The sequence below is a fragment of the Pieris napi genome, chromosome 13, assembly GCF_905475465.1.
Source record: "Pieris napi chromosome 13, ilPieNapi1.2, whole genome shotgun sequence".
Classification (NCBI taxonomy): domain Eukaryota; kingdom Metazoa; phylum Arthropoda; class Insecta; order Lepidoptera; family Pieridae; genus Pieris; species Pieris napi.
The window spans coordinates 10,605,302-10,620,679 of record NC_062246.1 but is presented as its reverse complement, the minus strand read 5'-3'; the positions used below and the strand labels follow the sequence as shown (position 1 = coordinate 10,620,679).

Genomic DNA, 15,378 nt, shown 5'->3' with positions numbered 1-15,378 from the left:
ATATAATATATATATGTGTCGATTTACGACATAATAGTAATTATCAGGCTGTTCAGTTTACAATTTACAATGAAATTTCTTCTGTAAATTAATAGAAGGGTAAGTCGTTGCCAATGGCTTAACATTAGGCTGGCAAATGCCACGGGCCCCCGACCCAAGAGATATATAATGTTCTATGGATGAATGTGAAGTCTCCAATTGCATTGAGCTAGCGTGGGGACTACAGACCATTCCCTCTCGCCTAAGAGAGAAGGCCTATGGCCTTTAGTGGGACATATACCACGTGTAATTGAGTACGCTGAAAATCTCAGTTGATTAAAAACGTGACGATTTTTACTGATAGGGCCCCATCAAAAGAATTTGCCACGGGCCCCAGATGGTATAGTTACGCCACTGGTCCATGCCTATATAAAATATAAGTGAAATTGACGGTTTATGTATGCTCCAAAGGCTAGGGTTTCAGTAGTAGGGGTTTTTAAATGACATTAAAACAACTTCACATAAAAACGCCTTTTATTTAAATATTTTAGCTTTACAAGCTAGATTAATGAAGGTCTTAAGTGCATTAATAGACAATTTTTTACCTTCTTTACTATTTCGCTTGTATAATGCATCTCGTGGTCTAATTATGCGTCAAGTACAAACTTTTCGATAGTTTCGTTACGTACGTAACGTGTACGTCAATACTGTATGTAATTACTATGTTTATATATATTTAATTCAACCTTTTAATTATGTAACACAAATATTAGGGGCCTCAATCCTCATAGCCTAGCGGTCTTATTAAGTGGCAGCTAGATGAGAAGCACCGGGTTCGATTCCCGGTTCGAGGGCTAGTTTTAATTTAATTTAAATTTGTTCTCGGCCTTTGGGAGGGTTTTGCGGTACCGGGCGAGTGCCTAAACCGTACATGGAGGACACAGTCGAATTTCTAAAGACAAGCACGAATTATAAAAAATCCTATACTTGACGCTGGCTAATGCACAAATCGTGCCAGAGCCATTAAAAAAAAAACAAATATCCTATGTATGTCGATGGGAACCCCTACACAGGTCCTGCAGGTGATACGGGTGGAATTTCGTATTCTTTCTCGACGTCCGATGATCAAACATATATTTCCATAGCTTTTTTATAGTTTACTTATATATGAAAGGATACATTAACAATTAAATTGTTTTATACTCTAGTATTTTGTTTTGTCGATGATACTATCGAAAAGTTCGTGCTAAACCGATATTATATTCCAATTCACAGACTATGAACATAATAAAAAGTTAAATAATCTTATTACACTGTTTTAAATAGTACTCTGTCATTCGTAAATGTTCCATTCGGAAAAATAAAACCTGTGAAATAGTGTCAAAAAATCTGACAAACACAAAATTAAATTTTGACACACATTTGTTAAGCCCGTAACGTAGAACGTTAATCTTAAATCTAGTTGAGACAAGAGCTGTCAAACCATCCTGTACGACGTTTGACAGCGCTCAAGGCGAAATTATGTCTTGTGGTACGAATTATAATATGGACCTAAATGTATAGTTTATTCATTTTGTATTAGAACAATATACTCCGTTTAATTCCAAAAAAAAAAATCCTTTGAATCGTTATGAAAGTATATATCAAAATAGTGTAACAAGGAGTTTTTAAATGTATTAAACAAATTTAACTATCCCATTTCTTGAATTCAACACCGTCTGGAGGTTTAACATCCACCTTCTCCTGTCCTACTTGGTTCCAGTTTGTGCTTAGTACGGTACCTCCTGATTCCATCTGAAAAATATATTCATTACTTATGTGGATGACTAAAGAACCATAGTCCCAATAGGCTGACACATTGTCTTTGAAATAAGGCTGCGTCCCCAGTAGGCAAACAGTTAGCGGCTGACTGAGTGAGCCGCAAATTTGCATCGAACTGAAATTTGAGTTAGCTGCAGACTCAAATCAATTTTCGTGCGTCGCAAGCAAACTGTTAAGATTTAGCCGCTTATTTAGCCGACCGACTGAATTATCACTTTACTTTTGTTGTACGAAGGGAGTGGTTGTGTTGGTCACGATGGATATTTTTGAAGTAATTGGTATCTTAGAAGCGCTGAAAGAGGATAAAAGGAAGCTCTGGGTTCACTGGGTTTTTTCCAACTATCCGAATAATCAGTTTGCGGCAAACTGAGTCACTACGCCCGGCGAACAACCAATCGCCGCCGCCGACTGGAACCGGTTTTGGTGGGAGTCGGCCGCTGACTAAGATAGTCGGCGCGCGTAACGCTGTAAACTGCGTACAGTGAGCGCAAAACTAGCAAACTGTGAACACTGCATTTGAAATATATGGAAGGGCGAACAAAACCGATACGCCGCTATCTCACTCGGCGGCTAACAGTTTGCCTACTGGGGACGCAGCCTAAAAATCTTCATAATAAATCTATAGGCAATTTAGCCTTTGCATGTTGTTCCTACGAGAATGTAAGTGCATGCTCCTATTTCACCGTGCCTACTGCTGATAGACAAATCTTTGTTTTTGATGCGAAACATCTATAGCCGCACGTAAAAGCGATTTCTGGCGTGGCGCCACGCTATATGATGGTATATATATACACAGTCTATATGCATTAGTGTGTACGATGTGTGTATTTCAAAGTCACTGATTAAACGAATTAAGTAGTAACGATTTGAAATAAATCCGTAAATTTTTGTATTTAATGAAAATAAATGTTTATTCAATAAATAGTCATCGTTATCTGAAAAAAAATCATAATATTTCATTTTATCATAATGACATATTTGGTTCCTATCACAGTCTGTTCTTTTCTGCATATTACTTTTACAAAATAATGCCGATGTGTCACATCTGAAAGACGTCCCGTAATGGCTCAATTTTTTTTGTTATTTTTATTACTATAGTTAAATACATTAAGATGTCATGGAACATGGATCTTACAAACAATTATTAAAACAAAAAACTTGGTGATTAAAGAGTGGTGGAGAGTTCTACGCCTTTATGAGAACTGGCAGTAAATGTATAATTAGAAGCATTTAATATATATTTCTTTTTCGACGTTCATAAGTGTACATTGTGTTACCTACAAGGATAAATTATTTTGAATTTGAATTTAACGCTATTACGCAATCTCTTTTAACACCATGATTTTACATTCAATTTAATAATTTAAACATTAGAATGCCACAGTATTGAAATCCATAGTGATTTTACTTACAAAGCTCTTATTCATGGCTCGTCTCACTTCGTCCGAGCCTTCTCCATATATTTTTTGGAATAGTGCATTTAATGCTGCATCACCTTCAGGCTTTTCCTCTTCCTCCTAAATAACAGATTTATTAACATATATATACAATATACATAACATTAATAACAATTTAGATTCTATTAAAAATATAAACATAGAATTAGCTTGGTTTTAAAAAAGGAATATAGCATGTACAGTACATAGTAAAATCTGGGATTAACAATCTATCTAGTGTACATCCATTGCAAACTTAACACATAGTATGACTTATGAGTATGCATATTCATGTAAGAAAACATTTATTTATTTGTTGTAAGCCCGAAAATAGTAATGTTCACCAGAGCCAAAATCTTTACAAAAATTGGAAAAAAATTATAACAGGATTTATAAACGTATTTTTATGTTGTCATATAATCTATTTTTTTAAGGCTTACAGCAATATGCATTGTATATTTTGTAATATATAATATATACAGTAAATCTATAAAATTATAAACCTTATAACACAAATAATTACAATGGTAATAAAGAATGGGATTCCAGCTACAGGAGTAGCAAACAGACTTTGGCACACAATTTAGAAATGTCCGTATGTTTTTGTTCAAATGTTTTAATTGAATTGGAACAATTACAGTTGCAGTTTTCTATTAATTACTGTTCAAATTTTTTTAATAAACATTTATATATTAAATTTACCATTTTTTTAATATCTTTTTCAATTTTATCCCAGTCTTTTTTGAATAGTTTAGGGGGCTGCTGCGGAGGTCCTAGCGCATCTATGACGGCTGAAAATATATGTTTGTGTTTGAACGCATGTGGAAAGTCATTGTGAAGGACATAATTCATCATTCAATTGTATATCTTTTCTTTTTCTCTAAAACATAGCTGTGCTGTGTTAACATGAAACACATTTGTTAAGTTATACCCAAAAGATAATTTTGTCATCAATTCCTTGCAGAACTAGATACTTTTTTTGCAACCATAGATACAAGATTAAAATTACATATGCCTTTTTCCTTACAGAGTTTAATATGTTAACTTTTACAAAACTATTAACCCAATATTTTTTAGGTTTTGTTTGAAATGAAGGAATTCTTACCTAATGGTATTGCTTTTACTATCTCATCCTTGCTTTCTCCTTCCAAATTTGCCCATCTTATTCCCTCCTTTTTTCTTAACTTTACCTCCACTTTAGAGGGACTGACAATATATGAACACATTGTAGGTACTATTTCATGAGCTAACTGTAATTCTAAACTATATTCCATTTCTGTGTTCGGCAGTGCAATAGATACTGAGAGCTGTTGAACGTAGTTAAAGATAATAATTTTGTATTAAAGAGACAATAATTGTTATGATATATATTTCTATAATAAACTCTTATATGACAGTACAGATGATCAAATGAATCAATTTTATATAAAATAAAATATTTCTTTTGACACAATGTTGTAATAACAGTGTGGTATAATTATAGAGATAACAAGCAACTGAATTATGTAGCAGGTTTGTTAAAACCTGACAGGCTGACAATGTTTAATTTTGTTACTTTATTTATAATTATTACATATAAGTTTTAAGTACTTACACTCCGCTCACCATAATTAGCTTTTACTTTATCACTTTGAGCATTTTTAATAAGTATTGTGACAACCACCTGTGACTCTGTTTGATACCAATCATGTTTAATCTTTGGTTTTGCTATCTAGAAAATAAAATATTTCTATTTATTTATAGTTGGGGAAGACCTTGAATGTCATACCGTTAAACTTTTCTTTTTAGATATTGCTTTAAAAAAAATTGCATTAGTTCTAGTCTACTTAGGTGTAAATGAAAGTTATGGTATTAACTTTCAATTTTTGGCAATTTTTATACAATACAAAGAAAGTATGTCGTCAGGAGTAAGACACAAACATAATTTACAATAACCAAAATCTGTCCTATTTTACAGTTTACCAACCTCAGTAACTGAGTTATGTTTGCAATCTCCCATCTTTTATTCCAATTTTCACTAGTCAATGGACTTAGAATTCGCTTTTCTAAAAATAGTTGGATTTTTCTAGTGTTTTCCAAACTTTATCTTTCGCTGGCTTTCTGACAACTGTAGTCTGTACTTTGTATTCTGAAATCTGTTAACACTGAACCACAGACATCTAATAGATTAATATTATAGTGTCTAATATGAAGTTAAATTTATATTTCAATTATCAAGTATATGAATTTCAATTACATTCAAAATATGTATTAGTTATTAATTCTTTTAATATTATTTGCTCGGAACAGAATGTTAATTATGTTAATAATCCAAACTAAACTGTAATTGACTGTTGACAATAACGTTAGCCAATCTTAGCCATTTTTTATAATATTGACAACTAGCACCCAAAATTTTCTTCTGACAAATCATAGAACTTAATAAATATTAATCAGCTGTTGCATTGCTCATGTTCTCACTCCACTCATCTCTATCGCAATTCGTATTAATAATTAATATATAATAAGTATTTTTTTTATGAAACTGGCAGGTTTATATTCCATAAAGTTTACAATTTTAAGCATTATCCACCTATAATTTGGAATATGAGAGTAAGTAAATGAGTCTATTATAATTTATATATTAAATTTATTATCGCAGGTCATAAAATTATAATAAATTAGAAATTATTGTCTTATCAGACATTAAGTGTATTTTATTTATACGATAACATGTACAACAAAGTCACATTTTTTCTAGTATATACGTATCATTTAGCAAATAGTAATATATCATCTAATGTAATATAACAATATAACATAATTTACTTATTGATTTCTGATTTTATAATTCAAAAATAACAGTTTTATTCGTCTTTTTAGACATATACTCTTACTTGGCTGCTCCAATAGTACTGTTAATTGATATTTACATAGAAATATAATATGCATAGTGTAAATATAATTTCATTAGAAATAGTATTATTATGTTTTTGTCTTAGTTGTGGACCACATCACGGATTAAACGGATACTAAGCATAGAATATAAGAAATATACTACAATGAGTGCAAAGCGTGTTGCTGTGTGCCAAATGACATCAGTGGGGGACAAGGCACAGAATATGAAAGTTGTATCACAACTAGTTAATAATGCTGCTAAAGATGATGCTCAAGTAATTAATAAAATATTATCCTCTTATGTTGTTTAAATGTAATACAGTTATGTTAGATGCTGGAAGAGACATTCAGAAGTTTTGGACACAATCATTTATTTAAAAGGCAATGCTGTTATTAAAATTAATATAAATTTTCTAAAGCTTAAAGTATGTAATGTTTTGTGCTTATTATTGTTTTGTTGTTTTTAAAAAATATGGCAATAAACCTTTTTAACATTTTGACACACATGTGTTTACTGTCTTTATGAGTAATACATTTATATACCTTAATTTTTGTATTTTCATTTCAGATGATTTTCTTCCCTGAAGCCTGTGATTTCATCTGTGATAATAAAAAAGATACACTTAGTTCTGCAGAATCAATTTTATCTGGTAATACTGTTAAGCAGTATCGAGAATTAGCATCAAAACATAATGTGTGGTTATCTATGGGAGGTGTACATGAAAAGGTGTGATAATTTATCACTTTTATTTAAGTTGGACATACTAAACCTTCTCCTTATACCCTAAATAATTAATAATTCACCAGTTTCATATAGAAAATAAAAAATGTAAAAGAGTACATATTGTAATATTTACTTACACAAAATTATGTTGTGAACCATTTCACCACTTTGGACCAAATTGTTTAGACACTGATTTAAATCCCATTTAGTCCCATCTTTAAACATGTATTTGTCTAATAAAATATTATTGCAGAGACTTACTTTGAGCATCTGTTAAACCTAGTTTGTAAGTGTTACTAAACCTTTCTTCGGCACTTATAAATTTTGTCTACCTAATCTGTATATCTATAGTAAATTCAAAAAAGTCTTAGATTTTAAGCCTATTTTTGTTTTATAACCAAGAGCTACCTAAGTTGTTATGTATTAGTTTTTTTAGGATGACACAGATTCAACAAAAATCTTTAATACACACATAATAATTGACAACAATGGAGAAATAGTACAAACATATAGAAAGCTGCATTTATTTGATGTGGAAATACCAGAGAAGAATATAAGGTTAAAAGAGAGTGACTTCTGTAGACCAGGAGGGCATATTGTGTCGCCAGTTGAGAGTCCTGTGGGAAAAATTGGTATTTTTTATTTGTTTTCTTTATGTGACTTGATTGTAAATAATTATGAAATATCTAATATGGTCATTTTTGATAAACAATTTCAATCAAAATTTAGCCATATTATGAATGTACAATGACATGGCTGCAAATAAATTGACTGCACACACGAAAAAGTATGACTCATTGTCCCGTTACGCTCATTGTCCTGTTACGCTCATTGTACGCTTGCCGCTTCCATCTCTCTTCCACTCGATTGGCCTATGCGTCCGTGGATTCACTCCTTTGTGTACATACAAAATAGCGATAATTCAACAAAAATGCTTCAATTTTATTTAAAAAAAAAGTGCGTGCGAACCAAGTACACATGTCAGAAGTGAAACTTCTTAAGCAAACGAATTTTTAACTCTTTTTCATAGTTATACAAATCTAAAACTTTAGATTTCATAATTATAACAAATATTCATAAATTCTATTTTCGAAATTTTAATTTTAAAAAAAGAATTCCTATAAGGTAATTCCCCCTTTTCACTCTCTCTTCTTTCGGTAAAAGTCACCATTTATTTTAAAATCATTTAATTTTTTGTACATACAACAAGGCTTCAAGAATATATTGACTAGATAATGGCATAATATTTAATTCCTTAAACTTATTCCGTATATTCGTTATGTAAATGAAAATACATTATATTTCTTGATGTGACATTAGTTGTTTTCAGGTATGTCAATATGCTATGACATGCGATTTCCTGAGCTCAGTACGTCACTGAGTATACTCAACGCAGAGATCTTGACTTTCCCATCAGCCTTTACCTACGCGACTGGAGCTGCGCATTGGCATTTATTATTGAGGTATATAATTCATTAGTAAATAATAATTTGTATGTGTTTCAAACATTGTCGTGGTGCATTTTTTTATTTTTATTTCATAGAACATGGTGCATTCGGACAGGAGGCTCACCTGATGTTAAGTAATACCGCCGCCCATGGACACTCACTTGAGGGCTAGCGAGTGCGTTGCCGGTCTTTTAAGAATTGATACGAAGGTTATCTTGATATTCTTGAACCCTAAGACCAATTGCTGCCTTAAAAAATAAGCTCACCTGATGATAAGTGATACCGCCGCAGGTGGATACTCACACTGCCAGGAGGCTCGCAAGTGCGTTGCCGGCCTTTTATGAAATGAATCCTTTTTGCTCCTTTCAAATATGCATTAATTCTCTCATCACTAATTGACTCAGCAATCTATTCTAAAATACATGACCATTACGGTAAACATAAAATTAAAAATATTACACTTCCAATTTTAGTTTTTACTAGTATTTTTTATTTAAAAATACTTATCGTTTAACGCTTTTTTAAATTGATCCGCCCACTACCGAATATATTACGTCATTATAGTTTGTCAGAAATATGAAATATATTTTTTGTGAATAAACGTAAAAATAATTCTATTTCTTAGCATACTTTTTACGACGGTTTATTACGCATAGACCATAAATAATTTTCAGGGCAAGAGCCATAGAGAACCAATGCTATGTAATCGCAGCTGCTCAAACAGGACAACATAACGCTAAGCGGCGCTCCTACGGGCACGCGCTTTGCGTGAGCCCCTGGGGCGAAGTCCTAGCGGATTGCGAAGAGGAGTCACCGTGCTATAAAGTAGTGGAAATCGGAGATTGTAGGGATGTTAGAAAAAATATGCCCGTGTTTCAACATAGAAGGTATGTTATATGTATATGTGGCTCAATAACCTTTTTAGGTCTGGGCCTCAGATATCTGAATATGTTTCATGATCATAAGTCAATCTAATAGGTGGGTGATCAGCCTCCTGTGCCTGACACACGCCGTCGACTTTTTGGGTCTAAGGCAAGCCGGTTTCCTCACTATGTTTTCCTTCACTGTTATATTAATGTTAAATTTGCTATAAGTCAGAAGTCCCTTGGTGCACGGCCGGAGATTGAACCTACGACCTAAGAGAGTCTCATTCCGAAGCCACTAAGCCTAGACTGCTCACAGCTTTACTTCTCACACTAAAATTCAAATTATTGTTATTTTTGTGTGTTTCATGTATTTTAAAATCAAAATTTTCAATAATATTCATAGAAAGTAGATATATTGATCGCCTAAGGTTCCCACAAAGGCTGTTTCAACAAAACTTAAGTCTTTAAACAAAAAAAATAAAAATTGATAATAAAACTCACGTTATTGGTTTTATTAACGTTGTTATAAAATAATTTACACTGGCAACACAGGTTAATGTCCTATCAACACATGGAATTTATTTCCAACACACAAATATACAGTATTTACAATATTCTTAACCTATATATAGTACTTAATAATAATTGAAAATAGATAAAATTAAAACAAATTTAAAAAGTATTCTCACTGTAGCAGTGTACCTTTAATACTGAAATTTCCTTGCTGTATTGAGATACTTATTTGTTGAGCGAGGAAAGCACCAGCTCTGGTCACTGTTACTATCTACCAGCCCATTTAAATCTTTAATTAGCGCCTGTTCACTGTGGAGTCTACTCCAAAAGGAACGAAATCAAAGTATGAGGAAAGATACAATAATATACATATATTTTCAGGCCGGATGTATATTCCCTCTACGCGTTAAGTGTGCGCAAGAGTCTATTACCAGAACATTCAACGAAACAGTTATCTGCGGAAAGTCAAACTTCTGATACGTTTGAAAATGAACCAATGAACGCATTTGGACATGTTAAAGTGCCTGAAAGCTGTGTTTTTTATAAGTCAAAGTTGACTTACGCGTTTGTGAATCTAAGGTTAGTGTTTTTTAATAGTACAACTAGCTGACCCGCGAACTTCATTCCGCCTATCAGTCCATTAATATCGTGTTAACTTTAATAATAATAATACAAAACTTAACTAAAATAGATTAGAACTTTCATTAATTTTGAATTGAAAAATTAAATTTTAACATTACGTGAAATACACTTTAACATTTATGGATAATCATTTGTTTGTGAGGTTTTGGTTTGTCCACCGTTGGACATAGGCCTCCTCCATCCGTTTCCACTCGTGTCTGTCGTGGGCCAGGCGCGGCCAGATGACCCCGGCGACGGCGGTGATGTCATCCGCCCAGCGCCGGCGCGGGCGCCCCTGTGGCCGGCGCGCGTCGCGCGGGTACCAGTGCAGCATTCTCTCGCTCCATCGGTTGTCGCACTTTCTTGCTGTGTGCCCCGCCCAACGCCATTTCAGGCGGCACACCATTTTAGCTGCATCTATTATTTTTGTTTTCTTTCGTACTGTTGTACATTGAATTCTGTTTCTAAGATTCAAGCCTAACATGCTCCTTTCGGCTGAACGTTGAAATGTTTGTATTTTCTTTATTATTTCAGCTGTGATAGGCCACGATTGGCAGCCGTACAGTAGTGTAGGTGTCAAACTTAATTTAGGATTTCATTAATAACATTAATACAACTTTTTTTGCAAATACAGAAATGTTTTATTGCTTGCCATTGCGAAAGAAAAATGATTTTTTACTCCGGCGCAAGAACAAAGTGGTAGGTTTCTCCTATATGCGTAATTTTGTCAACAGATGGCACCACATGGTGTGTGCTACATACCAAGGAATAACATTAAAAAATCAGTGGCGCTACAACCTCTTTAGGCCTGGGCCTCAGATTTCTGAATCTGTTTCATGATCATTTTTAAATCAAAATCGAATTTTTGTGTCTTAGACATGTCGGCTTCCTCACGATGTTTTCCTTCACCGTACGAGCAAGTGTTAAATGCGCACATAGAAAGAAAGTCTATTGGTGCACAGCCGGGGATCGAACCTACGACCTCAGGGATGAGAGTTGCACGCTGAAGCCACTAGGCTAACACTTCTCCATACCAAGGAATATGTACTATGTAGTCTAAATGGGAACCTGTAAAAAAATAGTCAAATCATTATACAGATGCGTGATTCCGGGTCACGTGTTGATAGCGCCTCTGAGGATGGCGGAACGGAATCAGGACTTAAGCGAAGAGGAGGCCGCGGACTTTTATAAAACCATACGACTTGTACAAAAGGTACGTTTTAATTATATAAAAATTAGGGTCTGTTTCACAATGTATGAATAAAGTATCAAATAGCTATACAACCATTGATATACAAAAAACCCAAGATGCACAGTCTCGAATAAAAGTAACGCTCGAAAGTGTCCCGAAACACTATTTATGTCCGTTTCTATAACAGTATATGTTACAAGCATATATTATTGCAAAATCAACCTTACGCGAATTGCTTAAAGTTGTTATTACAACGCAGTGTACTTAAAGCAATAAAATTTTACGACCGACCGTGGTCGGTAGGACAAGGTATTGAGTGGAGTCGAACATGACTTTTTTATTTACAACTATTTAACATAATTTTAAATTTATCCGACTTTTCGGGTACTTTACAGCGTGCGTGGTCACGGTGACTGAAGACAAAAGGTGTTGGATGTTAAATAGTTGTAAATTTATAATAATACATAACTTTAATCCGGTTAAAAAGTTTTTTCTTTAAATTAAAAAAAAATGTTAAATTGGCTACCTCCTGACCTACACTTTATATAGCGTAAATATATTTGTCAAAAACTACACACAAAAAAGTTCAAAAGTACATTTATTTATATAAAAAAAACAAATAAATAACATCGACTCCACTTATTACACGCGAGACTATTTGAAATGAGCGCACAATTTAGAATGTTGCGTTCATTTTTTGAGGACGTTTTTTAGACGTTGATTGTGCATCTTGGGTTTTTGTATATCAATGTATACAACACATAAATTATTTGGAAGATAAATTGTGCTATTTGACATTCATCGGACTCATAACTTATGATGGCCTTTATGTGACGAATAGCGCTATCTGACAGTCGTGAAACGCAAAAATAGTGTTTATCTTACCAATAAGTAATAAATAGCTAATTCGGAACTTATGTAGAATTTATCCGTACATTGTGAAACAGACCCTTAATGGATTATTTTTATCTCTAACAATAAATATAGTGAGCGTCTTCGGTGGGGGAATGGCAGGACCTAGTAACAGTTATGAAAACGCTTTCTTTTAGAAAGATATAAATCGTGGCGTGAGATATAAATCAATAAAATAATAAAGTCACTGAATATTTTCTTAATCGTTATATCATGTATGTACAAAAAGGTATCTTGAATTTTTTCACAGTAATGTCACACGATGCCTAGGACAATAATGGCGTTAGTCTTTTCGATCTAAAAATAATAATTTAGTACTGCAGCGACATCGTACGATGCCACTCTTTTCGTAGACTCTACTAAAAAGAGGAAAGATTTGTATAACGAATATAATCATTTACTGGACCGATTTCATAAAATTATTTTCTACGTTTTCCATAAAATAGGCTATGAGCGGCTTATAAGCAACGTTGGCCTAGCAGGCTTCAGCGTGCGACTCTCATCCTTGAGATCGTAGGTTCGTTCGACGGCTGTGCTCCTCGGCTTTGTGTACGTGCGCATTTAATACTCGCACGTGCGTGAAGAAAAACATTGTGAGAAAACCGGCTTTAGACCTAAAAAGTCGACGCCATTTAGAAATGATCAGATACAGAAGGTCCGCCAAAAGATTGTAGCGCCATTGGTATATATAAAATGGGATATTTTTAAAAACTTCATCCAGGATAGACCGCTGCTGAAATACGTCTGAACCAATATAATTTCAGATCCTCAAAAGCGTACTTTACAAAAGTTTGTTAGGCTCTTCAGTAAATCTATTTCATGAATATGTATTTTCAGCTCATGGAAAAAGTTCACAACACTCGCGCGTGTACTGTGACGATACAAGATGGACCTGATGCGGGACAAACTGTCAAGGTATGTTGATACAAGTAAGGGAGCGTTCAAGTATTACGTTACGCAATTTTTGGAGATTATTGACCCCCCCACCTCATGTAAGGCGCCGTAATGGTTTCTGTACCCAAGTATAGTAAAACGTTTTGTGACCACCTAGTGACTCTTTATAACCAAAAGTTACCATTATTTGGTGTAAAGTACTGGAAAGTCGAAAATAATATTAACAATAACGGCTTAATTCAATCCCCGCCCCGCATCGTAATGTTTTACAAAAGACCCCCCCCCCCCCCCCCCAAATTCGTTAATATTTGAACGATCCCTAATCAGTTTAACCAACTTCAAAATAAATATTGCATTTGATAATCTTGGAATTGGATTGGATTTTATCAATGAATTGAATTGTCATAGTGCCAAGAGAGAACTGAATAAGACAAAACTGGTAATGTTTGGGAGGAGTAGTCGAGGTCGATCATCTCAATTATGGGTATTCAAACACCTTATTGACTGATGTACAGGGTGTTACTAATTGTTGACATAGGTACAACGAAATCAAATCATTTATTAATTTAGGTAACGTAAACTTATGAACGTCACAAAGAACTACATATTAAATGCTTCTAATTTTACATTTACTGCCAGTTTCCAAATCAAGGGCGTAGAAGAACTGGCAATAAACTCTCCGCCACCCTTTAATCGCCAAGTTTTTTATTTTACACAACGTTTGTAAGGAGCTGCAACCATTACACCATGTTCCACATGACATTTTAAGTAATTCATAATAATAAATAAATTAAAAAGAAAGATGTCCTCTATCAGCAGAAGGCATGGTGAAATAGGAGCACGCACTTACATTCTCGTGGGAACAACACGCAAACACATAGTCGAAATAATTAACATCACCGCATACACGAATTCAAGTACGACCAGTCACCACAAGCAGCACCCGTTCACGAGTATGACGCATGGCCAGCCATCGGCCCCCTCGCCATATTTTAGGGGGAGAAACGATATAATATTTATTAATAAATGTTTTTCAGCATCTACACTGCCACATATTACCAAGGAAAAAGGGAGATTTCATAGACAATGACTTAATATACTTGGAGCTAGCGAAACATGATCAGTGAGTACATTCATCTATATGTTGTATTATCAATTGGAAAGATTTTGTTTGTAATTAACTCCAGTTAAAGTTCTTCCACTAGTGTATTGGGTCAGATTGTATTAATTTCCAAAATAATTTCCATTACTTTCCATAAAAACTAGCGTTTTCGTTGTATGGGGACCATATTTTCATTTTTAAAGTTTTTTCTTTAAATTTGTTTCTCCTAATATTAAGTTTAAATAGAACTAGTGTTAGGAGTAACATTTTAATTAAGAAATTCAGCATTTAGAACAAGCCTCATATATTTTTTACTTGGTACTAAATATTCGTAGACATATGTATATATATTTTTTTTAAGTTTAGAACATTAATTTTTCCAGATTTACATCAAAACACCCGGCAAAGCCTCCACGGACTCTTTCAGAGATGAGAAGTGAAGCTTCAATGTTAAGAGATGAACTTGAGAAAATGTCCACACAAAGTTGATAGTTATATTCGAATATTTAAGTGTAAATAAGAATTTATCAATCATTATTTTGTTTTATTTACCTTTGTCTTCGATGTGAGGATAGTAAATTACACACTTACACACAGTTGTACAGTTGTATACACACCACTGAACTGGTGGTCATTATCCGGGGATTTAAAAAAAAAACTCATGTATGCAATTTACACGTGGTAGAAGTGAGACTTTCAAAAACAAAGTTTTATAATTAATAATATGAAAATTAGACTTCTTTCTTTAGAAAAAAAAATATTTTAATGTTAAATTTTAATTTATAAGCATATTATATAGCATCTTTAATTTGGTAAAAACTGAAATAATGAAAGTTTGAAATTCGATGAAATGAAAAAGCGACAGTAAAAAAAGACGGACACAAATACACAACGTGGATTCAACGTGGGAGAAAACGAGATAGGAAGAAATATATTAATGAATTTAATTTAATTTTATAAATGAACTACTTACTTGACTTACTTATTTAATTT

The 15,378-nt window shown here is 33.5% G+C and overlaps 2 protein-coding genes across 2 annotated transcripts; one reads left to right on the top strand and one right to left on the bottom strand.

Annotated features, from left to right (window-relative positions):
• Nucleotides 1-1,604: 1,604 nt before the first annotated feature.
• Nucleotides 1,605-5,362, bottom strand: LOC125055152 (protein SGT1 homolog). The gene is made up of 6 exons (XM_047657425.1): nucleotides 5,203-5,362; nucleotides 4,831-4,947; nucleotides 4,342-4,543; nucleotides 3,939-4,027; nucleotides 3,213-3,317; nucleotides 1,605-1,773 (listed from the first exon to the last, which is right to left on the bottom strand). The coding sequence occupies exons 1-6, from the start codon at nucleotides 5,233-5,235 to the stop codon at nucleotides 1,666-1,668; spliced, it is 654 nt and encodes a 217-aa protein (XP_047513381.1). The 5' UTR covers nucleotides 5,236-5,362; the 3' UTR covers nucleotides 1,605-1,665.
• A 292-nt stretch (nucleotides 5,363-5,654) lies between these two features.
• Nucleotides 5,655-14,919, top strand: LOC125055151 (nitrilase and fragile histidine triad fusion protein NitFhit). Its single transcript, XM_047657424.1, has 11 exons — nucleotides 5,655-5,828; nucleotides 6,218-6,388; nucleotides 6,682-6,840; nucleotides 7,274-7,469; nucleotides 8,168-8,300; nucleotides 8,960-9,172; nucleotides 10,046-10,243; nucleotides 11,384-11,498; nucleotides 13,227-13,304; nucleotides 14,321-14,406; nucleotides 14,769-14,919. Exons 1-11 carry the CDS (start codon nucleotides 5,823-5,825, stop codon nucleotides 14,872-14,874), a joined length of 1,461 nt encoding a protein of 486 aa, XP_047513380.1. The 5' UTR covers nucleotides 5,655-5,822; the 3' UTR covers nucleotides 14,875-14,919.
• Nucleotides 14,920-15,378: the final 459 nt, after the last annotated feature.

Bases quoted from the DNA above. Each gene is read 5' to 3' on its own strand.
- LOC125055152 (XM_047657425.1), bottom strand. From the start codon at position 5,235: ATGGGAGATTGCAAACATAACTCAGTTACTGAG. The intron at 4,544-4,830 runs GTAAGTACTTAA...TACGTTCAACAG, and splicing joins CTAATTATGGTGAGCGGAGT to CTCTCAGTATCTATTGCACT. The intron at 3,318-3,938 runs GTAAATTTAATA...TCTGTTATTTAG, and splicing joins AAAAAGATATTAAAAAAATG to GAGGAAGAGGAAAAGCCTGA.
- LOC125055151 (XM_047657424.1), top strand. The intron at 6,841-7,273 runs GTGTGATAATTT...TAGTTTTTTTAG, and splicing joins TGGGAGGTGTACATGAAAAG to GATGACACAGATTCAACAAA. The intron at 13,305-14,320 runs GTATGTTGATAC...AATGTTTTTCAG, and splicing joins ATGCGGGACAAACTGTCAAG to CATCTACACTGCCACATATT.